Here is a 26311-nt window from a genome sequence, read left to right as displayed (position 1 = left end):
ACCAAGATAATTTAATATGCATCTCACGCACACTAGCGCCAAAAGAACAGCGCAGAACTACTCTGGCTGCTCTATTCTGTGCAATTTGAAGTTTTCTTAGATGTTTTTGGGCCGCACTACTTCAAACTACTGGACAGTAATATAAGTGAGACAGAACAAGACTTTGGACAACATTTTTCAATGTAGCAGTTGGACAATATACAGAGCATTTTCTGGACAAAGCGATACCCCTACCCATCTTACTGACAATGTGGTCAATCTGGTCTGACCACGATAATAAATTATCTAGTCTAACACCCAGCAGTTTGAATCTAATAACCTGCTCGACCACATTGCTCTCTATATGCAGATTAAGTGGGGTGATACTTGGTAACATTTAGTTTTGGAAATATTCAGTACCAATTTATTCTTTTTCTGTGTTTAACTCATGCTGGAGATTCTCATTGAGTTCAGGTAATGTTGATGCTGCAGTGAACAAAGTAGCATCATCAGCATACATAACAACACTAGCCTTTCTAAAAACATGTGGAAAATCATTTATAAATATTGAGAATAAAAGTGGACCCAGGCAGCTTCCTTGTGCAATGCCGCATGATGTTGTTAAGCAGTTGGAAAGACTAGCATTGAAATAAACCTGCTGCGTCCTGTTGGAAAGATAACTATGCACCCAAGTTAGTGCTGAGTGTGACAAACCATATGCTTTGAGTTTGGCTATGAGAAGACTATGGTCTATTACATCAAAAGCTGCTGTAAAATCCAAAAACACAGCTCCTACTAGTTTCCCTTCATCCAAACATGTTAGCCACCCCTCTGTCGTTTGTGCTAGGGCAGTGTTTGTGGAAAAGCCTTGTCTATATGCATGTTGGAACTTTGTCTTCAATTCATTTGTACTGAAATAATCCATTATTTGATTAAAGATGATCTTCTCCAAAATTTTGCTTAACACTGGGAGTAAACTGATTGGTCTACTATTTGATCCAGTAAAGCCCACTTTTGCATCTTTAAGAAGGGGTATAATTAGTTAGTTAATAGTTTCCAAAGCTCAGGAAAAGTACCACTCAAAACGGACCTATTAAAAATGTGACTTATAGGTTTTGAAAGCTGAGTCGCAGCTACTTTAAGTATTCTTCCTTCCAAATGATCTATACCTGCATATGTATCAATAGATAGACCCTGTAGCAGCTTCTCTACGGCATCCTGAGTTACAGTATTGAATTGGAGATGGCAGTTTTTGCCCTGCATTATGTTATCAACCAATTTCTGGCATGCATCACTGTCAGTTTTGTTCATGTCAGATCTTAAATTATCCACTTTTCTTGTAAAAGAAATGTTAAAATAATTTGCAATATCATGTGGCTTCGTGATAAACTGCCCCTCACATTCAACAAATTTTGGGGATGACTTTGACTTCTTACACATTAATACATTCAGTATTTTCCACAGTTTTTTCCCATCATTCACAGAGTTATACATTTTCTGTTTAAAATAACCATTCTTTTTACTATGATTTAGTTTTGTGACTTTGTTTCTTAATGTGCAGTACGTCTTCCTATCTTCAGACTTCCCTGTTTTTTGAGCAACTGCTTTGGCTTTATCCCTTTGAAGCATCAATGATCTCAATTCATTGTCCAGCCATGGAGCGCTGTTACTTCTTATTGACCTTTTCCTAAGGGGAGCATGCATATTAACCAATTTCATTAATTTATCCATAAACATATTTAAAGCAGTGTTGACATTCTGTTCTTCAAGAACATCTGACCATTGCATATTATTGATGTCTAATATAAATAAATCTTGGTTGAAACTTTTAAAGGACCTGCGGAGAACAATTCTGACTCCATATTTAGGCAATTTAGTTTTTCTTGATAAAGCGATCAGATTGTGGTCACTACATCCCACAGCTTTGGAAACTGTTTGTGATAAAAGCTCTGGCATATTAGTGAATATCAGATCAATGCATGTACAGTCGTGGCCAAAAGTTTTGAGAATTACATAAATATTGGAAATTGGAAAAGTTGCTGCTTAAGTTTTTATAATAGCAATTTGCATATGAAAGTGAAGTGACATTCAACCAAGTATGGTGACCCATACTCAGAATTTGTGCTCTGCATTTAACCCATCCAAAATGCACACACACAGAGCAGTGAACACACACACACACTGTGAGCACACACCCGGAGCAGTGGGCAGCCATTTATGCTGCGGCGCCCGGGGAGCAGTTGGGGGTTCGATGCCTTGCTCAAGGGCACCTAAGTCGTGGTATTGAAGAATGTTATGAAGAGTGATCAGATGAATTACATAGTCCTTCTTTGCCATGAAAATTAACTTAATCCCAAAAAAACCACTGCATTTTTCTACTTTCCACTGCATTTCATTGCTGTCATTAAAGGACCTGCTGAGATCATTTCAGTAATCGTCTTGTTAACTCAGGTGAGAATGTTGACGAGCACAAGGCTGGAGATCATTATGTCAGGCTGATTGGGTTAGAATGGCAGACTTGACATGTTAAAAGGAGGGTGATGCTTGAAATCATTGTTCTTCCATTGTTAACCATGGTGACCTGCAAAGAAATGCGTGCAGCCATCATTGCGTTGCATAAAAATGGCTTCACAGGCAAGGATATTGTGGCTACTAAGATTGCACCTAAATCAACAATTTATAGGATCATCAAGAACTTCAAGGAAAGAGGTTCAATTCTTGTAAAGAAGGCTTCAGAGTGTCCAAGAAAGTCCAGTAATCGCCAGGATCATCTCCTAAAGAGGATTCAGCTGTGGGATCGGAGTGCCACCAGTGCAGAGCTTGCTCAGGAATGGCAGCAGGCAGGTGTGAGCGCATCTGCACGCACAGTGAGGACAAGACTTCTGGAAGATGGCCTGGTGTCAAGAAGGGCAGCAAAGAAGCCACTTCTCTCCAAAAAAACATCAGGGACAGATTGATCTTCTGCAGAAAGTATAGTGAATGGACTGCTGAGGACTGGGGCAAAGTCATATTCTCCGATGAAGCCCCTTTCCGATTGTTTGGGGCATCTGGATAGAGGCTTATCTGGAGAAGAGAAGGTGAGCGCTACCATCAGTCCTGTGTCATGCCAACAGTAAAGCATCCTGACACCATTCATGTGTGGGGTAGCTTCTCATACAAGGGGGTGGGCTGACTCACAATTCTGCCCAAAAACACAGCCATGAATAAAGAATGGTACCAAAACACCCTCCAACATCAACTTCTTCCAACAATCCAACAACAGTTTGGTGAAGAACAATGCATTTTCCAGCACGATGGAGCACCGTGCCATAAGGCAAAAGTGATAACTAAGTGGCTCGGGGACCAGAATGTTGAAATTTTGGGTCCATGGCCTGGAAACTCCCCAGATCTTAATCCCATTGAGAACTTGTGGTCAATTCTCAAGAGGCGGGTGGACAAACAAAAACCCACTAATTCTGACAAACTCCAAGAAGTGATTATGAAAGAATGGGTTGCTATCAGTCAGGATTTGGCCCAGAAGTTGATTGAGAGCATGCCCAGTCGAATTGCAGAGGTCCTGAAAAAGAAGGGCCAACACTGCAAATACTGACTCTTTGCATAAATGTCATATAATTGTCGATAAAAGCCTTTGAAACGTATGAAGTGCTTGTAATCATATTTCTGTACATCACAGAAACAACTGAAACAAAGATCTAAAAGCAGTTTAAAAGCAAACTTTTTGAAAACTAATATTTATGTAATTCTCAAAAATTTTGGCCACGACTGTAGATGTATTCCTGCCATCAATACCTACAGCGATTCTAGTGGGCTGAATAACAAGCTGGGTGAAATTACAGAGACTGGCCATTAAGGACAGTTTTTTGCGTAAGGGACAAACTTTAGAGAACCAATCTATGTTAAAATCCCCTAAAAGAAAACTGTCTTTACTTTCATCAGACACTCTATCTACAATTTCACATATTTTGTCTAAGTAACTTACATGAGCGCTTGGGGGACGATAACAGCATCCAACTAAAAAAGTGAGGGATGTGTATCTGTATCCATAATATTTCAACATCAACGCACATTATATCATTTCTTTGCATGACTACAATACTATCTTTAATGTATAATGCTACACCTCCACCGTGTTTGTCCAAGTCTCTTCTGTACAGGTTATAGCCATCAACTGCAACAACCGAGTTATCAAAACTGTCATCCAAATGGGTCTCTGTCAATGCTAAGATATGAATATTCATATAAGTATGAAGTAGAAGATACTTATGTAATAGGAAATAAAGCCAAAGCAAACAATTGAGTCAAACGAATGCTACCAAGTCAGTGCTGTACTATGATTAAATAAAATAAATATATATGCATTAATAAAGTGGCAGAGCAAGAACACATCCGCTGCAGTTTTAGATTGCGTTTGTTGTAACAGAAACAATCTTCAGAGCAGCTGAATAATATAGATAGAGCAGCAAATAATAAAGGACACTTTTTTAAACAAAATGTATGTTAGATTTGTGTAGTTGATCAAATAATTAATATTTCTCCCTATAGAAACATGATTTGTGTCTATTAGGTTTTAAGAAAATATATTTTAAAGATCAATGTCCCTTATTCATAAGAGTTTAGGGAGGACAAATAGGAGTTTCACAAGATTATTTAGCCTTAACAAACACATGAACATCCACACTGGAGAGTGTGGTCAGTGTGGCAAAAATATTTCCTGCAACTTTGAAAGAACATCAGAAAACACACAATGGTTTGAGAGATCACATGTGCTTTGAGTGTGGAAAGACTTTTATTTCAGCAAAATGTTTAAAACTGCACCAAAGGGTTCACACTGGAGAAAAACATTATAAGTGTCTATACTGTGACAAGAGATTCAGTATGTCATCAAGTCTGAAAACACATGAGAGGATTGGTGTGTGAACAGTGAACATAGTTTACGGATAAGACAGTCAAATTGCTTAGTCATGTTGTCAATATAACTGATGTATGTTCTGATGTAAACTACTGTATTGAACAGTATGCCATATGCTTATGTATGCCATATATCCATTTCAAAAGTAAACATTTACACATTACTGTATGTGGGATATTGATTGAAAGAGACTGGATAGAATTCACAGTTACACTTTTACTAGTGGTCAGTCCCAAAAATAAAAAAATAAAAAAAATAAATCCTTTACAATGTTTTTGTGCTTGGCAGTTTGTGACAACTGGATTAACCATTTTGCATTTAATGACTTATACGATGAACTAAAGATGTTTGAGGGGTAAGACTTTTGCACAGAAAACTATATAATACGTTTTGAGCAACATGACATTAGCAACTGATAATGTAGGAAACTGCAGATACATGTGCTTAATCAATTGCATGAATGTACCAAAGCAATCAAAACTTGTTAAAAAGAATGAGAAACTGGTTTTATGATGTGTATAAATGACTAGATGATGTGGAGGTTGTACAAGTAATTTTGAGAATTTCATTTCTGTTTTGCACCAAAGTGACTGAGAAAAACTGTAATACTCTCTTGAGATCAAAAGAGGCAAGCAGAGTGAGGAAGTCTGCACCCTGAGGTTTATCTACTGTAGGTGGATGCTGAAGTCTACGAGCATTACTAGAGGAGAACCATCCTCAGGAAAGTTTGAGGGCCGTTCATCTAATTCATCCACGAAGTTGCCCAGTGGTCCTGAGGGTCGATAAACTACTATAAAATGGATTTTAAGACGGTGCGTGGTAGAGGCTGGATGTGATTCAAAGGATCTGTTGATACTCAAAGATGGTAAATGATTACATTTCCAATCATTAGAGATAAGCAGAGCAGTACCTCCACCTCTTCCAGTCAAACGGGGGGAGTGGGAAAATAAGAAATTATTGGAGAGTGCTGCAGGTGAAGCGGTGTCATCTGGTTTGATCCAGGTCTCTGTCAGGACTATGAGGTTTAGTCTTGAATGACTCGTACAAGAAGTAGTCTTTAGTACTGCAGACTGGAGAATTCCCAGAGACCAACAGAAAAAGAACGTAGTGTATTAGTAGACAGGAAAATTAAGACTTGGTTATAAAGCTGACAACAGAAGGGAAACAAGTGGCATTATTCATGCCAGGCCATTATCTGGTGATGTATGAACATGTAATATGCATGAATATGTCACCATTTTCACTATTATTTATTTGTAGTTTACACAAAAACAGTAACAGTATTGTTTCAAAAACTTGCACTTTGAAACATCTTTTTTTCCCCACTGTTGCTTGCACAGTTCTGTAAATATGTGAGAAAAAAAGAAACACTCCCTGAATGTGTGAGAATTCACCCCCATCAGTCCAAACTGGGTTCAGAGATCATCAGGTGTGGGTTAAGATGCCAGTTCCTCTTCTTTCTTCAAGCGAGTTTCTTTAATAACCTCTGCGGTCAAACACACTGAGTTCTCACAGCCAGCAATAACATGTTTCCAAACCTCAACAGTGAGATCACTGCTCTGAAAATATTATAAAGAAAGTATAGAAACCCATACTCGGAATTTATGCTCTGCATTTCACCCATCACAAGTGCTCACACACACACACACACACACACACACACGGATCACTGAGTAGTGAACAAACACACACACACCCTGTGGCAGTGAGCAGCCATTACTTTGAACCAGTGTGGTTTTAGACACAGAGAAATATACTTTCATTGACATATTTGAAGGAATCCATGAAATGCTTCATGAAAATCATTACATGACAGATGCAGATAATGGAAATGTTAGATCTCATTTTTCGTGTTTCTGTTTAATAATCATTTGACACTGAGGATAAACGGGCAGATCCAGTAGTAATGAAAAGATTTACTAAAAGCATGTGAGCCTGTCCTTCAACAAAAAAACGACCATATAGGTCGTTTGTGCAAGCACCTTATTACGACCTATATTTACGTTTTAAAGTTAAGCGGCCTCTAGTGGGCATAAAAATAATGACAGTATCGCGTTGCATCAGTCGTCATAAAATGATGTTTAACGTCATTACCAATCAAAACGCACGTTTATTTAAATGCAGTGTGTGGACTTTTTACACTGATCTCACAGTAATTTGCACATATTTTATTAGGTGGCTTATTCGTTCGAATGACCACACCTAACCCCACCCCTAAACCTAACAGAAATCATGCTAAATTATGATTGATAATGATATTGAGCATATACATTTTTCGTGCACGTCTGTTCCCTGGTATCGAACCCATGATATCATGATTACATATCAAGGTATAACGCAATAATCTACCATCTGATCTAAACGAAACTCAAATCAGAGTGCAAATAAAAGAGTATAAAATATTAATATGAAAACGACCTTTCGCCGATAGGGGCGCAATTGTAGTATACGCTCTGATGGGTCGTATTTCAGGGATTTGGACAAACAACCTATACGAGCGTATTGGTTGGAGGACAGGTTGAAGCATGTTTATTACACATTTTGAGGGACACAACAAATGAACAGGGCAATAAATCATATTTCAATATTCTGTGAAATATTATATATTATTACGAAATCTTGTCAATTATTACTATTTTCAATACATCTTGCCCCAAAAACACATTACAGTATTTTACTGACACTAGGACACATTTCTCAATACTTAGGTCACTTTTGCAAAACTCTTCACACAGTGAGCCCAACAGAAGTCTATGTGGGCTAAACTGAGGATCAATTATCATTGCTTTGGCACAAAATGCATTCAATGACTACATCTCTCAAATTTCATGAATTCTTTTCTCACTCAGACACAACAACTGCCAAAACTCTTTGTACGTACAGGCCAGTTTCCACATGCATACATACTGTTTTCAAAACTGTTAAAATTATGTTCAAAACAACATACTACAACATACTACACTCGCCACGGCGGCACATATACTAAAATTGGATCGATACAGAGAAGATTAGCATGGCCCTTGCGAAAGGATGACACGCAAATCTGTGAAGACACATGCCTTTGGTGTGAGAGACCCGGGTTTGAATCCACTGTGAGACACCAATGTGTCCCTGAGCAAGACACTTAACTCCTAGTTGCTCCAGAGGCGTGTGACCTCTGACATATATAGCAATTGTTAGTCGCTTTGGATAAAAGCGTCAGCTAAATGAATAAATGTAATGTAATACAAAACTGAATAAGACAGCAATTTGCTACATTTCTACAGTAATATTTTACAGTTTTTTTTACAATCGCTATGACAGTTTTTTCAGTACATTTAACAAGTTTCCTAAACTCTTAACGCACTAACACACCTAAAACACACAATTGGCAAAACGGTTAATTTCATGCTCAAAATCACACATTGTAAACTAAACCCTAAAACTAATTTTCAAAATACAATAATAAACTAGCACAATACACTATGTCTAATAAAACACTTCAAATATGTTTCAAAATCAAATAATTATTCAAAACAATAACACATGTTCTCTTCCAACAGGAACATTTAGTCAATCATAACACAATGATAAAAAACACTATCATCAGCTGAAATTACAGAAACTGCATTATCTTATGTTTCAGATCTGCCCTTATACAATAGACAGTATATTCTATTGATCATAGATTGTGTTTTGCACTGTAGTTTCTTTTGAAACCTCTCTACATTTTTGTTTTGTTGGGTTTAGTAAATGCATGTATTTTGTTTCTTTTGCTTGCAGAAATTCAGTGCAAAAATCGAGTGACCATATCAGAGTAGCTTTATAAAATGAACGGTTCATGGGGGAACAAAGACAGACAGGATTGCTAAAGTTGCAAAGGCTTTATTTGCAACAGGACACTAGAAAAGGAAAGAAAACAAAAATACAAGACAATATATACAATATATCGGTCATTTACTTAAGCCTATTTACCGTAATTCCTCAAATAAAAACCGATAGTCAAATAAACGCCGGGCCTCTTATAGTGGTCGGGGGCGTGGTCAACACGGACAAATAAAGGCCGGTCTTAAATAAAGGCCGGGGGAAAATTTGTGCAGCAGAACCAGATAACGAACATACACGCCCACTGCCGGAGCGTTTCTCGTTCTCGAGTCAAGAACCGGTTGCATCGGTTTTTGGATTACCAGTACACTGAACCGAGAAGCATTTCTGTCGGACGCATCCGATTCGAGAACCGAGGAGCTGATGATACTGCGCATGCGTGATTCAGCGTGAAGCAGACCGACACACAGAGCGTCTGAACCGAACGGACTCTTTTGGTGATTGGTTCTGAACTGATTCTGTGCTAATGTTATGATCTCTGTCCACTGGAACGCTATCTTTTTTTATTTAAAACCGGTTATTTAAAACATTTACTTATCAAACAGATGGAATTAGAAATAAAGGCCTGCCTCTAATAAAAGCCTGTTACCTTCTGCAGTTCAGGTAGATAAAGGCCCCGGCTTTTATTTGAGGAATTACGGTAAGTTATGTTTAGAACATGATGTTATCTGTTCTGACATACAGTGTGAAAGCATTTGTAAATTTGACTGTAAAATTACATGGTTATGGTCTTGGTTGAGCTTGTGTGTAAAAGAAATTCAAGCATTTTAAATTGGTGTTAACTGTATGCATTTTGTGTCAAAGCAACAAGAAATGTGTTAATTGTATAGCCTACAAAGACGGATGTTGTGCTAACCATGTTAAGAGTTTAGGAAACTTGTTAAAGCTATTGAAAAACTGTCATAGCGATTGTAAAAAAAACTGTAATGAAATATATTTTAAATCTTAAAATTAAATGCTCTAAAAACAATTGGACAATTAGTAGATTAGCATTACTATTGTATCTGTATCAGTGGATGGTGTGTATACGAATTCTTGGAATTACACAACCATATAATAATCCAAACACAAACCTCATTGATGTGTACTGCTTACACAAATCTAGCTTTCCATTGAAAAACAACGATCTGTCGTTCTTGAGGTTTAGATCTTTATAGTGATATATAATTTGTCAAGATTAAATTTGTCCCATTTCATTTAATGTATTCATAAATATTGACACGTGTGAACATGGGGAGTGGAGGACGACCACGTCGGGGTGCAGGTTAACAGGTTAAATTATTATTATCCAATGAAATTATACATTTTTGTGACACTTTTTTTTTTATATATATAAAATATCAAAAGGATTAACAAAGCAGATTAATTTTCACAGCCTTCTTTGATCATATTTACCAAGGGTGCCAATATTTTTGGCCAAGACTGTATATATATATTTTTTTTTTTTTTTTTTTGACATAGTCTATTTTAGTATTGATAAATAAAACATAATATTAAAAACAGCTGCTCAAATGATTCAAACACCAGATTATCATTGCTGTCTCATTGTGATAAACACTTACATCATCATGTAGCTTCGCCTGTTCTCATAATTAGTGCAAGCTGACAGTTAATTAGCTGTTAATTAGATTCATGTTAATTATATCCAGGATCATGTAATCATCTCACTTTCTGATGGTTTTTTAAAGCTAAATTGGATTGGATGACAATGATCTAGATATTGACTTTCATATGACTAAATCTGGATCACTGGTGCTCTCCGGATCCCCTAATAACACAATAATCCGACCAGAATCAGCAATAACTACTAATAAATCAGAGCTGGTTTCTTAACATGTGATATTATTATAATGGTACCGAATCAAACCATCAGGAGTCACGGTTCATATTGCTCTGCTCATGTGGTTTCTGTATAATTATTTGTCTGATTTGTGATGGTTCTTGTTCACAGAGGCATAAAGTTGACTGCAGTTTTCCTGAGCTCCAGCTTTTGTTCCTCTGATTGAAGCGTAAGTCACTTTATCATCACAGCGAACCTGAATCAACATCACAGTCTCTGTTTCAACCCACAGTTATTACAGCATGAGGTCTGAGCTCAATTCAAGACAGATTTATATAAGAATAAAACTAATACAGGTCACGTTGAGGGAAGATCAAGAAGTGTTTGCTCACCTTGTTCTTCTTGGAACTGTTTCTTACTGCGCGCAATAAATAATATAAGTCATATCATCTGTCTGCTCCTAAACACGAGTGAAAATACATCAGATCAAGCTGTTAAAGACCCATCCATCACTACTGTGTGAAGAAGACTCATTATTTTACTGCAAATGTTCAAATATCTAATGTTGATTGTGTTGCTGGTTACATTATATTTCTTTTTATCTGTGAGCTTTAGAGCAGAAACAGTAGAAATACATTAACTTGTGCTGATCTAATGTGAGTAATAAGAGTGTGATATTTCAGAGTCAGTCTTCTGTGGAGTTTATGGTTATTAATAACTCATAGATCAACAAAACTCACCACAGAGTCATCAGTCTCTCTTCTGACATCTGAAAAATAATGACATGAGAACAGTTATGATCAAACTGTCTCTAATGCAGATGACAATCAGTTTCTAAAAGAGTCTAGAAGAATTCTAGTGCTGGAAAAGAAACATCATTTCTGTTAACTCAATGATTTCTCATTTTATCTGAAAAACTTTGCTGTTACAGAATATGAGAAACTGTAAAAACTCACCATCTCTTTTTTTACGAATCAGCCAAAGAATCAGAGCAGGAAGAAGAAGAGCGATCGAAACACTGACAACAATCACAATCACTGAGAGAGAGACGATAGAGAGACACGACTGTATTACTGTGTTTAACCAAATATAGAGGAATAACAAACTACCTAAGATGACACATTTAACAGTATAATTATTCTCATCACACACAAAAAAACCCTGATACTTGTAATGATGATTTTAAAGTGAGTTTATTACAGCTGTGTTTGCTCTGAGCTGCTGTCACTTCATAGTTCAGTAGCTATAAAGACTACATTATCTGAAAGTAAAAATTATCAATTAAAATGTACTAAACAACTGGCCGAGCAACACTGTGAACACTGCATCAGTGTTCACTACAGTTAGTGTGACCATGCGTGTCATTTTTATGGGAAAGGTCCTTGCCACATTTTCTATATTGCCTAAATATTCAGGTTTTGTCAGTTTGTGCTGAACAGATAGATCGTTGTATGACATCTGTGTACTGTGAGAGCTATAGAGAGCAGACTCTGTTTGAATCGCTCTCACTGTAATTTGATTTCATTCACGATCTCCGCAGAGCAACTTCAAGTCAAACACACCTCTCATGTAACACTGATCTATAAAAGAGAAATGAGTGTAAATGACAAGCAGCAATATGTTTCGGGATATATTATGTGTCAGATAAATTCACCCATTAACCACATTGCCCTTTTAAGCCCATTTACAACATTTCAAGTTAAGCTTTTATTTTAAAAATCTATTTTTGTAAAACATTTATTTGACACTTGAGTAACATTTTAATTTCAGAGTAAATTAAGGATTTTTGTGACACTTCAAGAAGTTTCAAATATTTAAATATATACTTGAATCAACAGAAGAACAAATGTTTCAGCTGAGAAAGTAATGCTGGTTTCAGCTCTTCTCATAATCAAGCTGGTGTCTGATGTACAGTGTTGCCATGGACACCGGTGAATATTAGGGGATATCTGATTGGCTGAATGCCACAATTGACCGATCAGTATCAATTTCTTTAGGGAGTTGTTTCTATGAGCTGAAAGTTATAGACATGATTGTTTAAGATCGTTTGGGTGAGAATGACATCCCTTTCATATTTAATATTTAGATAGATACTTTTCACATAACAGTATTAGTTTTCACATTTAAAGATTGTAGATGATGTACGAGAGGATGAAATGAGAACATGAATATATAGATTACAAATGAAGCATGGCTTGAGTTAAAGTTTGTTTTCAGCTGCTCTAATAATGTGGAAGATTTTTATTAATACGTTTTTAATTAATCAAGTATAATCAATGTGAATCTAGCCATTTTTGTTTCTAGTTATTATTCCATTATAATCCCATAGGTTAAGTATAGAATGGAATATGCCTACGTGGCCCGATTGTACAGACCAGATGAGAAACATATGGTCAGACATACAGACAGGGCCTTTCTCTATCCCAAATCAAGTAGAGGGCCCCTTCTCTCTAGGGAGGTATTAAAATTGTAAGCATAAGGAAAAGTCTGACTATTTGGAACGCCCTGTATAGGTTATATAAGGAGATACCACATAACATTCGAGAGATCTCCTTGCAAGGAACTCTCGACTTTATTCTCCTTGAAAAAATATTTTTTTTCTGAAAGAAAAATCCCAGACTGAGTGTGATTCTTCAGAGAAACGGCTGACGACACTAACTCCAGAGAGGACTCAGTACATTTAGATTCTAGTGTGAATTCAGTGTGATTCTTGTATCTGAAATGAAGATAGTGATTCTGGTGTGAATTTAGTGTCTGAAGTGAAGATAGTGATTCTGGTGTGATTCTAGTGTGAATTCAGTATCTGAAATGAAGATAGTGATTCTAGTGTGATTCTGGTGTGAATTCAGTGTCTGAAATGAAGATAGTGATTCTAGTGTGAATTCAGTGTCTGAAATGAAGATAGTGATTCTAGTGTAATTCTAGTGTTAATTTAGTGTCTGAAATGAAGATAGTGATTCTAGTGTGAATTTAGTGTCTGAAATGAAGATAGTGATTCTAGTGTGAATTCGGTGTCTGAAATGAAGATTGTGATTCTAGTGTGAATTCGGTGTCTGAAATGAAGATATTGATTCTAGTCTGAATTTAGTGTCTGAAATGAAGATAGTGATTCTAGTGTGAATTTCGGTGTCTGAAATGAAGATAGTGATTCTAGTGTGAATTCGGTGTCTGAAATGAAGATAGTGATTCTAGTGTGATTCTAGTGTGAATTTAGTGTCTGAAATGAATATAGTGATTCTAGTGTGAATTCTGTGTCTGAAATGAAGATTGTGATTCTAGTGTGATTCTAATATGAATTCAGTGTCTGAAATGAAGATAGTTATTCTAGTGTGATTCTAGTGTGAATTCAGTGTCTGAAATGAAGATAGTGATTCTAGTGTGAATTCGGTGTCTGAAATGAAGATAGTGATTCTAGTGTGAATTCAGTGTCTGAAATGAAGATAGTTATTCTAGTGTGATTCTAGTGTTAATTCAGTGTCTGAAATGAAGATAGTGATTCTAGTGTGAATTCGGTGTCTGAAATGAAGATAGTGATTCTAGTGTGAATTCGGTGTCTGAAATGAAGATAGTGATTCTAGTGTGATTCTAGTGTGAATTTAGTGTCTGAAATGAATATAGTGATTCTAGTGTGAATTCTGTGTCTGAAATGAAGATTGTGATTCTAGTGTGATTCTAATATGAATTTAGTGTCTGAAATGAAGATAGTGATTCTAGGGTGAATTCGGTGTCTGAAATGAAGATAGTGATTATAGTGTGAATTCAGTGTCTGAAATGAAGATAGTGATTCTAGTGTGAATTCAGTGTCTGAAATGAAGATAGTGATTCTAGTGTGAATTCAGTGTCTGAAATGAAGATAGTTATTCTAGTGTGATTCTAGTGTTAATTCAGTGTCTGAAATGAAGATAGTGATTCTAGTGTTAATTCGGTGTCTGAAATGAAGATAGTGATTCTAGTGTGAATTCAGTGTCTGAAATGAAGATAGTTATTCTAGTGTGATTCTAGTGTTAATTCAGTGTCTGAAATGAAGATAGTGATTCTAGTGTTAATTCAGTGTCTGAAATTAAAATAGTGATTCTAGTGTGAATTCAGTGTCTGAAATGAAGACAGTGATTCTAGTGTAATTCTAGTGTGAATTCAGTGTCTGAAATGAAGATAGTGATTCTAGTGCGAATTCAGTGTCTGAAATGAAGATAGTGATTCTAGTGTGAATTCAGTGTCTGAAATTAAGACAGTGATTCTAGTGTGATTCTAGTGTGGATTCAGTGTCTGAAATGAAGATAGTGATTCTAGTGTGATTCTAGTGTGAATTCAGTGTCTGAAATGAAGATAGTGATTCTAGTGTGAATTCGGTGTCTGAAATGAAGATAGTGATTCTAGTTTGATTCTAGTGTGAATTCAGTGTCAGAAATGAAGATAGTGATTCTAGTGTGATTCTAGTGTGAATTCAGTGTCAGAAATGAAGATAGTGATTCTAGTGTGATTCTAGTGTGAATTCAGCTTCTGAAATGAGGAGGATGTACAAACACACCTTCTTTCCAAGAGATTGGTGCGGTGTCTGGATTCATTGTTGTTTCTGTAGTTGACGTTACAACTATAAAAAAATAATGGAAATATAAATATCATACATTAGTGCATGAAGACAGCATTAAGACATTTCTTTTACTAGGTTCTGTAGTCCAAAAGTTTATATAAGTTATGGTGCTTAAAGCTGTTCACACTAACATGGAATGACTTTGTATGTTTATTAAATGCTCACTATATGATTTGAAACATTTAATCACTAGCCTTCAATTCTATCATTAACATATGCAATGAAAGAATATGTTTAAGATAATCTGGGTGAGAATGAAGTCTCTTTCATATATAATAAAGATACTTTTCACATAACAGTATTAATTTTCATGTTTAAAGATTGTAGATGAAGTATGAGAGAATGAAATGAGAACATGAATATATACATTACAAATGAACCATGGCTTGAGTGTAATGTCTGTTTTCTTTGGTTTTGTTTCATGCTCTTGTTTTCATGTCTTTTATTTTGTAGTCTTTGTTTCATGCTGTTAGTGTAATGCTTTCCTTGCCGTCTTGTTGTCTTGCTATTGGTTCCTCTTGTTCCTTGTGTCATGTTCCGATTGGTTGTCTTAGTCATGTATCTTGTTTCCCATCGGTCAGTGTTAGTAGTAGTAGTGTTTACGGATGTGAAGCGGGAGTTAAAGGGAAGTGGGGTGAAAGCTGGAGGAGCTGAACACGCAGTGCCAGTGGTTTTTTTTTATTATTATTTTTTTATTATTATTAATATGCTTAGAAATGTTAAGAGATAGGAGTGTTTCTGATCCAAGCTCCAAGCTACCGGATGATGGCAGTAATGCACTGTTAAGTTCGGTTGCCAATAAAACGAAAAAGAAGTAGTAGTGTTTTTGCCATTGTGCTTTGTCGTTTATTAATGTTGCAACCTGCTGTCAGTGAGTCTAGTCTGTTTCATGCCTCGTCAAGTTTAGTCTGTTCACGTCGAGTCTTTGTTTCTGGTTTGGATTATGTTTGGATGTTTTGGATGGCACCTGTAAATAAACTGCACTTGGGTTCTCACTATGCTCGCCATCAGTGGACTAATCGTTACATTGAGTTAAAGTTTGTGATCAACTGCTCTAATAACTCCAGAGAGGACTCTGTACATTTAGATTCTGGTGTGAATTCAGTCTCTGAAAGGAGGATGTACAAACACACCTTCTTTCTGAGAGACTGGTGCGGTGTCTGGATTCAGTGTTTCTGGAATTGAAATTACAACTATTAAAACATGATGGAAATAGAAATATCATACATTAGTGCATTAAGACATTTCTTTAACACAGTGCTGTAGTCCAGAAGTTTATGTCAGTTATGCTGCTGAAAGCTGTTCACACTAACATGGAATGTCTTTGTACGTTTAATACATGATCACTCTGATTATAAACATTTAAGCACTAATCTTCAATTCTATAATTAACACATACAATGAAAGAATATGTTTGCATCAGCTTTTATATGTGGGGAAAGAAAATGATTGAGGTCTACGAATTCAATGTTTGAGCTCTTGCTCTTGTAAAGCACTGACATAATACAGAACTGCATCCATACCCTGTTGATCAGTAAATCCAGATGTGTGTCCAGCTGCAGTCCTCTCAAAGTCTGGGGTGTTTAATGATTTCTGATTTTCTGTACAAATAAAGGATACATTTTTAGTTCAAATACACCACATTTTGGGAAAAAGCATTGAAGTAATAAACCTTCATCTTATCTCTATTTTACTAGTGTGTTTGTTTCAACAGTTCTTGTTAACAAACGAAGATCGCTCTCAGACAGTCTGATCAGTTTCTTGGCTGAAGTTTGTTCACTGATCCTCTGTATCATTGGATGTTTTTATTATTTTGAGATCTATACTGTATTTAAGCATCAGCCAACTATTAATTTAATGTCTTCTAGGTTCAAATGAACTTAATTATTCTGTAAACTACTCTGAAATAATATTGTGAATGTTTTCACAGATCTGTCTGAAAAGACACCCACCACACCCTGCGTGTTGAATGATAATGTGTTACGTCCTGAGACTCATTTTATCTGTCATTTATTCGATGTGCTTTGTGTTGTTCTGTTTATCCTCATGTCTGCTGCTACTGTTCTCATGGAGGAGATTGGGTTCACCTGTTGCTAATGTGCTGCCCATTCACCAATCTGATTGGCTGCATCCAGGAGAAAGCCAGCATATAAAGCCAGCATTGCCTCACAACAAGCTGAGGGTTGTAGATTATATCTTGTGGTATGGACTACTTTTTGCTTGCTCCAGATAATGCCACTGTCTTTTAGTTATTGATAAGTGCTAACCATTGGTGCCATTTTGAATGTAGTTAAAGACATATTTTTGTTAAGACCTTAAAAGTTTCTTTAAATGAAATCTGTTGGGAGGTGGGTGCCTTTTTGTTTGAAATTGCTTTTCTCCTGGTTCTGTGTAGTAGATGGGCAGTTTGTCTGTTATTTATTTTATTGTATGTATATGTAAATTAGGATTATAATTAAGTTAGAAACCGTTTGTGTTGTGTTGGCCTTTGCCCCCCTCCTGAAGATTTTCACCTCCATCTTTTTCTTTTGATTCAATCTTTATTTTATGCTTATTTGTTCTGGATGTGTATTGCTGGAGATAAGTTTGTGCTCTTTCTCCAAAACTGGTTACTGCTATGCCTTTACCCCTGGACTCAGAAAGGGCAGCACGTAAAAGCCTGTAACCCTGGTTTCTCTGTAAAGTTATTTACTCAAAGACTCGAGCAAGGCTTAAAAGACTGAAACTGCAGTGTGAAACATTTCACAAACCAGATTCTACTCCTGCATTAGTGGCTGATTTGGTTCAAACACTGGTTAAAAGTCTCTTCTCGTTCTGATAGCAGTCACTAAGTTAAGTGTTTGTTTTACTTGATAATGTCCCAAGACACTTTTGGTTTCAGTTTATCTCAGTCAGTGTTTGTTATATCAGCTCCGTTATGTCGAGCAGATTCTAGTATATTCATGTCTGTGTTTTGGTTATGATTGTGAAGAGTGGAGCTTGAGCGTATAGTGTGTGTGTGTGTGTGTGTGAATGTTGTCTGATGACACAGACTGTGTACTCCTGTTATATGGAGTTGTAGTCCAAAATTATCTTAGTTAAAAATATGCAGCTAATAGAGAACATACATTGAACAAATAAAACACTATTTATCATCGAACTGATATTTACACATTCATTAATTGAAGAAACAAAAACCATTGTCATCAAACAACTATCGGAAAAACTGACCACTCGCTCGACTCTTCAGAACAAAACTCTGAGTAAAGACCAAAATATCTCAACTTTTCTGAAATATCACTAACAGGTCTTTTCTTCTACACTTTATTAAAACAACTCTTTCAGTTGAAGTGATAACATGTATTTGTTAACATGGACAATAGAGGATTCAGTAGAACGGTGTATTTCTGACTGTACCTGGTGTAGAAGTAGTTGATGTAGTTGTAGTTGAGTCTGTGATGTGGACTGAAGTCTCTGCTGTTTCTGAATCAGCTCCAGCTGAAAGATGAATGTTAGTTCAGATACATCAGAATACAGAAGATGTTAATTAGTTAACACACAAGATAACTATCATTATCATTATATTAGCACATCTAAGACTCTTCTACATCTGATCATGAGATTGTTTTCTCACCTGAGATCTTGACAGTGTATGTCACTGAGGTCTTGAGTTGATTTATTTATTTATTCAAAAAAATCCATAAATCCTACATAAATCTGAAAATGTCCGCACAAAAACGAAGGCCTGATACTAAAGCACAAATACAATGTGGAACGAGCCCTCATTCACACACACATGCTCTCTCACAAACACACACCCACCATTCATATCTGCTTATTGCAGTTTTTTTGCTTTTGCTTTTTTGTGTTTTTTATTTATATTTAAGTAAAACAAAATAGTTTTGATTTTACTTTTTAGATTGAAAAAAATATGTAACTACAATCAAGATTTAGTCACAACTGTGGTATTTTTGCCAATTAATGTGGCATTATTGCAAAAGCGGACACTTCAAAATACCTCAAATAACAAAAACTAACTAACCTTTGAGAAAAATAGTTTTGAATGTATTTTATAATGGTTCAATATATATATTTACAAAATATATATTTCAGAAAAGTTGTGAGAGAATTAGGTAAACACTTCCTTGAAAAAGTATATTTGGGGTCAATATGAACCCAAAATTTAAAGAGTATTTGTAAAAAAAAAAAATATATATATATATATATATATATATAAATGACAGTTTTTGGAGAAAAAAGAAAAGAATAAAGTGTAATGACCCTATATATCCAGCAGAGGTCCTTCAGGGAGCACCATGCCCTGAAGATACTCAAAATAATCAGGGGCAAAATAATGACGTTTCAAAAATGAGGGTAGTTTTTGGATCAATTGTTCCTATTGTAATGACAGATTCATTGAGTTATAATGAGATCATTGATACCAATGAAGCCACAGTCGATCAAACTTGCTGTCTGCCATTTTGAAACATGTTCATACTCCTCCTAGACAGCTGGTCCAATTTCACCAAACTCGATTCAGATCATCTTCAGACCAAGGATTTCTTGCTGATATACTGAACCGTTATTGTTTAACTAACACGTTAAACTGCATTCTTTCATCTTAGAAACATTGCCAAGCTATGAAAGATGTTACCTGTTTCTGATGCAGAAAAGCTAGTTCATGCATTCATGACCTCTAGACTCGACTATTGTAACGTACTTCTGGCTCTTCTTTTCACATTTGGCTCCCAAACTCTGGAATAGCCTTCCTGATAATGTTCGGGGTTCAGACACACTCTCTCTGTTTAGATCTAGATTAAAAATGCATCTCATCAATTTTACTTTCTCGGAACAGCGGCTATGCTAATGATGTCTCTATTTGTTTCTCTGTTTCTCTAGGATTTACACAAGCTCCAGTCTGGATCCAGAACACCTGAGAAGAGATGATGCTGACCCTCAGAGGACCTCAGATGATGCTAACCCTGAATCAACACACAGAACTAACAAATATTGCTACAAGTGTTAATGCTTATAATAATTGCTGTTAATAATGTTCGTCGTATGGCTGACTACGTCTTATTTTTATTACGTATTAATTTTTCTCACAAACTGACAGTCACCACTTATAAGCTACTACTAAATATTGTACAAATGTAATTTTCTGTAAAGTTGCTTTGTAATGATTTGTATCGTAAAAAGCGTTATACAAATACACTTAAATTTGGTGGTTAAATGCTATATTGGATGAATGTCTTGGCATGTCATTATGGAAGTCTGTAGGTGTCATGGGCACCATGCCCTGAAGATACTCAAAATATTCAGGGGCAAAATAATAAGTTTCAAAAATGAGGGTAGTTTTTGGATCAATTGTTCCTATTTTAATGACAGTTTCATTGAGTCATAATGAGATCAATGATGCCGCAGTCGATCAAACTTGTTCTTTTAAAACATGTTCAGACTCCTAGACTGCTGGTCCAAATTTCACCAAACTCAATTCAGATCATCTTCAGACCATGCTGACAGAAAAAAAAAGTTATGAATTTATTGTTGATATACCAAACTGTTATTGTTAAACACATTTGGCACAATGTCAAAAACATCACCTTTCCATTCATTCCTTTAGTTTTCTGTGAAGCTGCTTCACTGTGGTTTGTGTCTAGTGTTTTCTAAAGAGTGTTTCTGCAGTTAGTTTGACCGCACTGGTTTAACCCACACAGATCTGAGGTCATCTCTGAACCCGGTTTGGACTGGTTTAACCCACACAGATCTGAGGTCATCTATTAACACGTTTTGGATGGATGATGCTGTGAATATTCACACATTCAGATCACACTTCCTCTTCTTTCTTTAGCTAGGTTTCTACAGAAGAACTTCTCCTTGGTAAACATGTTTGCTGTAGTCCATTTACAAATTCACTCTTCCTTTCATTGGTGCAGTGTTTCTAAAGTGTTTATTTGAGTGATTTTATGTGAAGCAGGGTTCCTCATTCACACACCTGGCTGTGATGTTCAAGTGAACTCAGAGACCTCGATTAGCTGATTCAGGTGTGTTTAACTAAGCTGCAGAAAGTGTCCCTCCAGGAGCAGGACTGAGGAGACTGATGTAGCTAAAGCACAGATCTACACATACGACCAGCAGATCCCAGACCTGTTCAGGAGCCTCCCCAACACTGCACACACTGAACGTCTCTACGGCTGGAGTCTCTACTAACCAGCTGATGACTGAATCAGGTGTGTTTGATTAGAGAGAGACACCATGGCCCTCACTGTTGCTGCTCTGATGGACCGATACAGAGGAGCAGAAGATGAAGCCGAACCTGACCCTCAGTCACTGCAAGAAACAAGAGTTAGGTCTTACACTCCATAATGCTGTACAACGTATTACAGAGAGTCATCTTCAGAACTTCATAGACTCACTGATGACCTTTGGGTTATGAGTCTGACTCTCTAACCATTAGGCCATGACCGCCCCACTTTTGGTGGAGATGTTGATGACCCTGGAGGCCTTACGCCTGATTTTTCAGAAGAAAGACAGTCAGTGCTGATTCTGAGTACACTGCTGTCTGTCAGACAAGATGCATGAATGAGGAACTTTCCACACATTCAAGTAGTGTTGTCAAAAGACCCAGTACTTCGGTACCAAGTAGGTACTAAAAAAATGTAAATGTGACGGTACCAGGTTTCTTTAAGTACCGGTGGTACCGAGTACCCGCTCAACCCGGTTCTTGACAAATACAGCGCTATGATTTCCGCGAAACAGAAAACGCAGACGGAATCTCAAAATCCAGTCTTGATAATGAAACTTATAATTTAAATGGACAGTCACGGAATTTGTCAAAGTTAACATATATAAATCAAATCAAATCTCCGTATGGACCAGTATCTGTAAATGTTAAGCCGCAAAAGTGGGTTGAAATATGAATCCTGCATGTTCTGCGCGTCTCTGTGTGAATGAATGAATGGTTTGTTTACTACATAGACTGAAGCGTGTGACGCTTGCAGTAATTTCAGCATCTGCCGTCTCAATGAGGACATAAATACATAAACTACATCACCTGAACTGTTCTGAGTCACTTCACAAGCATTTTACCATTTCATCTGAGTAAAACCAGTGTCAAAATAAAAGTAGCCCTTCAAAATAAAAGTTAATTTTTACATAAAGGCATTGTGCTAGAAATATTCCTATTATTTAGTAGAATGTATGTGATACTGCTACTTCTGTTGAAAAAATTAATAAAACTTTATTTTTTAAATAAATAAATCACACAATATTTCTTCCATGTTTAAATTTTAATAGCAAATCCCCTTTATTTATCAAAATAATGTAATGTTTACATTTCATTAATTAAAAGACAAATTAAATTTGGGTGAAACTTGTTTACTGTTTTTCATAATTATATTACTTGTAGAAAAACTTGAAACATAATTGTAAATAAGTATAAAGAATGTTATTGGTTTTATTTTTAGTGATAAAAAGTTCCTTTTTTTTAATTAGAATATTTTTGTGTTTTGCTTTGGTACAGAAATTGGTACCGAGAACCGTGGATTTTCACTGGTATCGGTACCGAATACTGAAATTTTGGTACCGTGACAACACTACATTCAAGGGTGTAAATGTGTCTCTCCAAGTGACGGAGATCATCAGAAGACAGAGGAACTGTATTTCATGACATGACAACATTGAGCACACGCTGGAGGAGAACAGAATTAGCTGCTGTAGATCTGTCAAATTGACAATCTGATGAAGACATGAGGATGAGAAACTCATGATACTCAAGACTCTCTCAACCAGTCCCACGCTCCTCGAGGAATTCACGATTTTAAGTTTCAGGAGAGAATCTGCTCACTGCTGTTTTCACACTTCCATCAGTGAACATGTACAGCTCATTTATTTGCTGGATTTCTGCAGATGATTATGATAATAGTGATTATGGGATCATCATATTCCATATACAGTTTAACAGAGATGTTTTGCATCTATTCTAGAGTCAAGAGCTACTTACAATCTTGAGATGGTTGACAGCCATTCTACATTCATAACTAAAATAGAGTATTAATTATAGGAGCTGTAGTGTTTCAGATCTGTGATCTCACTGTTGAGGTATGGAAACATGTGAGTTAGACCGCAGGAGAGCAGAGATCATCTCTGGACCCAGTTTAGACATACTGTGAATTCTGAATCATTCTGATGAGAGTTTCTCTTCTTTCTTTCAGTGAGCTTCTGTATGCCACTAAACTCCTTTCAGTTAACAGTGGAATGATGATATGTTATCATCCAATCATGGGTTTGTTCCCAGAGAACACACATGCTCATAAAATTTGTATGCTCTATAAATCATAATTTTACATGATTTCTGTTTGATTTTACTTAATTTCTTGTAGGAGAAATTGATTTTGTTTAAGAGATTAATTTTTGTTTGCTTGTTTATAAATTCTTGGGCCCTATAATGCACCCGCACAATGAGACGCAAGGCACAGTGTTGTTTGTGTTTGCTAGTTTCAGTCCGGCGCCGTTAGCATTTTCCCGCCTAGCGCCACATCGTTTAATTAGCAAATGCATTTGCGCTCATTTGTGCGCCCATGGGCGTGCTGGTCTAAAAAAAGAGGTTCAGGTGCATTGCTATTTTAAGGAGCTGAAAAAAACTGCTCAAACCTGGTCTAATGTCTGGCGAAATGTTTTTTCTTTGTTATTTAAAGAGCTTACACGCTGCTTATTAAATACAGAGACGCACAGCAGTACACAGTATATACACAGCTTCTTCTTAATGTGCACAAATGTGAATAAAAGTTTTGTAAATAATATGATCACTGATCATAATCTAAATGTACTCTGTTTGACAGAAACCTGGCTAAAACCTGATGATTACAGTATTTACAATGAGTCTACCCCCCAAGATTACTGTTATAAACATGAGCTGCATCTAAAAGGCAAAGGGGGAGGTGTTGCTTCAATTTATAACAACGCTTTCAGGATTTCTCAGAGGGCAGGCTTCAAGTATAACTCGTTTGAAGTAATGGTGCTTCATATAACATTATCCAGAGAAACAAATGTTACCGATAAATCCCCTGTTATGTTTGTACTGGCTACTGTATACAGGCCACCAGGGCACCATGCAGACTTTATTAAAGAGTTTGGTGATTTTACATCCGAGTTAGTTCTGGCTGCAGATAAAGTTTTAATAGTTGGTGATTTTAATATCCATGTTGATAATGAAAAAGATGCAAACATAACCCCAGGTATTTATTCAAAACAGTGGGTAAATTAACCAAAAAAAATAAAACATCAACAAGTGTTGACATTTCCCAACATCACAGCAGTAATGACTTTATGAACTACTTTACTTGTGAAATCGATACTATTAGAGATAAAATTGCAACCATTCAGCCGTCAGCTACAGTATCACATCAGACAGTGCACTATAGAAACCCTGAGGAACAGTTCCACTCATTCTCTACCATAGGAGAGGAAGAATTGTATAAACTTGTTAAATCATCTAAACCAACAACATGTATGTTAGACCCTATACCATCTAAGCTCCTAAAAGAGGTGCTTCCAGAAGTCATAGATCCTCTTCTGACTATTATTAATTCCTCATTGTCATTAGGATATCTCCCCAAAACCTTCAAACTGGCTGTTATTAAGCCTCTCATCAAAAAACCACAACTTGACCCCAAAGAACTAGTTAATTATAGACCAATCTCAAATCTCCCTTTTCTGTGCAAGATACTAGAAAAGGTGGTATCCTCACAATTATATTCCTTCTTAGAGAAAAATGGTATCTGTGAGGATTTCCAGTCAGGATTTAGACCGTATCATAGAACTGAGACTGCTCTCCTTAGAGTTACAAATGACCTGCTCTTATCATCTGATCGTGGTTGTATCTCTCTATTAGTGCTATTGGATCTTAGTGCTGCGTTTCACACTATTGACCACAAAATTATTTTGTCTGCCATAATATCATTGATCATTGTTTTCACAAAAAATATTTTCTCATAACATGAGATCTGCAGTTTAGTTTAAGGATGAATCATTGTGCACCTGCTGGACTCCTCAAGTCATTAGGTGCTTCCACTAGCATACAAATATGTCTATATCCATATCATTTTTGGTAATAAAACATCTGCGTAATAACTATGTAATTTCAGAGTTTATCTCCATTAATTTATTAATTAGAGTAGAATATTTCATGTACCTGTGTATATTAAACTGAAAACAGAGTTTAAAATCGTTGATTACTTCATTACTTTTCTCTCTCCGGAAACAGAGTTTGTACACATGATCTAGATTGTTGTACAGTGCACAGATATTTACGGCAAGTTCATTTTTTATAATCATTTTCTAGCCTTATCTCCAAATGATTACAGCCCCATTGACTCCCTCTGCCAATGCATTGATGAAATTAATAGTTGGATGTGCCAGAACTTTCTTCAGTAAAACAAGGAAGAAACTGTCATTGCATTTGGAAACAAAAATGAAGTGTTCAAGGTGAATGCATACCTTGACTCTAGGGGTCAAACAACTAAAAATCAAGTCAGGAGACAGACCTTAGTTTCAGTAGTCATGTCAAAGCAGTAACTAAATCAGCATACTATCATTTAAAAAACATTGCAAGAATTAGATGTTTTGTTTCCAGTCAAGACTTGGAGAAACTTGTTCATGCCTTCATCACCAGCAGGGTGGACTATTGTAATGGGCTCCTCACCGGCCTTCCCAAAGAGACCATTAGACAGCTGCAGCTCATCCAGAACGCTGCTGCCAGGATTCTGACTAGAACCAGAAAATCTGAGCATATCACACCAGTCCTCAGGTCCTTACACTGGCTTCCAGTTACATTTAGGATTGATTTTAAAGTACTTTTACTCGTATATAAGTCACTTAATGACCTAGGACCGAAATAAATTGCAGATATGTTCACTGAATATAAACCTAACAGAGCACTCAGATCATTAGGATCGAGTCAGTTAGAAATACCAAGAGTTCACACAAAACAAGGGGAGTCCTCCTTTAGTTACTATGCCGCCCTCAGTTAGATTCAGCTTCCAGAAGAGATCAGATGTGCTAAAACACTAGTCATATTTAAATCTAGACTCAAATCTGTTTAGCTGCATTTATTGAATGAGCACTGTCCAATGTCCGAACTGATTGCACAGTATTTTATGTAAAAATAATTTTCTATTTTTAACTGTTTTAAATTTATTTTAAATAAGTC

At 36.3% G+C, this 26311-nt stretch overlaps 1 protein-coding gene and 1 pseudogene across 1 annotated transcript in view; one reads left to right on the top strand and one right to left on the bottom strand.

The window, feature by feature from the left end:
* The first annotated feature begins 7850 nt into the window (after positions 1 to 7850).
* LOC132154081 (U6 spliceosomal RNA) lies at positions 7851 to 7951 on the top strand (annotated as a pseudogene).
* Positions 7952 to 10284: 2333 nt separating this feature from the next.
* Positions 10285 to 26311, bottom strand: part of LOC132095180 (uncharacterized) — a 57228-nt gene continuing 41201 nt past the window's right edge. Inside the window, exons 4-10 of the mRNA XM_059500016.1 lie at positions 18520 to 18600; positions 16647 to 16724; positions 15061 to 15123; positions 11489 to 11569; positions 11273 to 11301; positions 10942 to 10992; positions 10285 to 10806 (exon numbers count right to left, since the gene is read on the bottom strand). Of these exons, the coding sequence (XP_059355999.1) occupies positions 10948 to 10992; positions 11273 to 11301; positions 11489 to 11569; positions 15061 to 15123; positions 16647 to 16724; positions 18520 to 18600 (377 nt within the window). The 3' untranslated portion in view covers positions 10285 to 10806; positions 10942 to 10947. The remainder of the gene's footprint in view (positions 10807 to 10941; positions 10993 to 11272; positions 11302 to 11488; positions 11570 to 15060; positions 15124 to 16646; positions 16725 to 18519; positions 18601 to 26311) is intronic.

This window comes from Carassius carassius, chromosome 1, assembly GCF_963082965.1.
Source record: "Carassius carassius chromosome 1, fCarCar2.1, whole genome shotgun sequence".
Taxonomy (NCBI): domain Eukaryota; kingdom Metazoa; phylum Chordata; class Actinopteri; order Cypriniformes; family Cyprinidae; genus Carassius; species Carassius carassius.
Note: the sequence above shows the minus strand (reverse complement) of the source record. Positions and strands in the feature narration are given on the sequence as shown.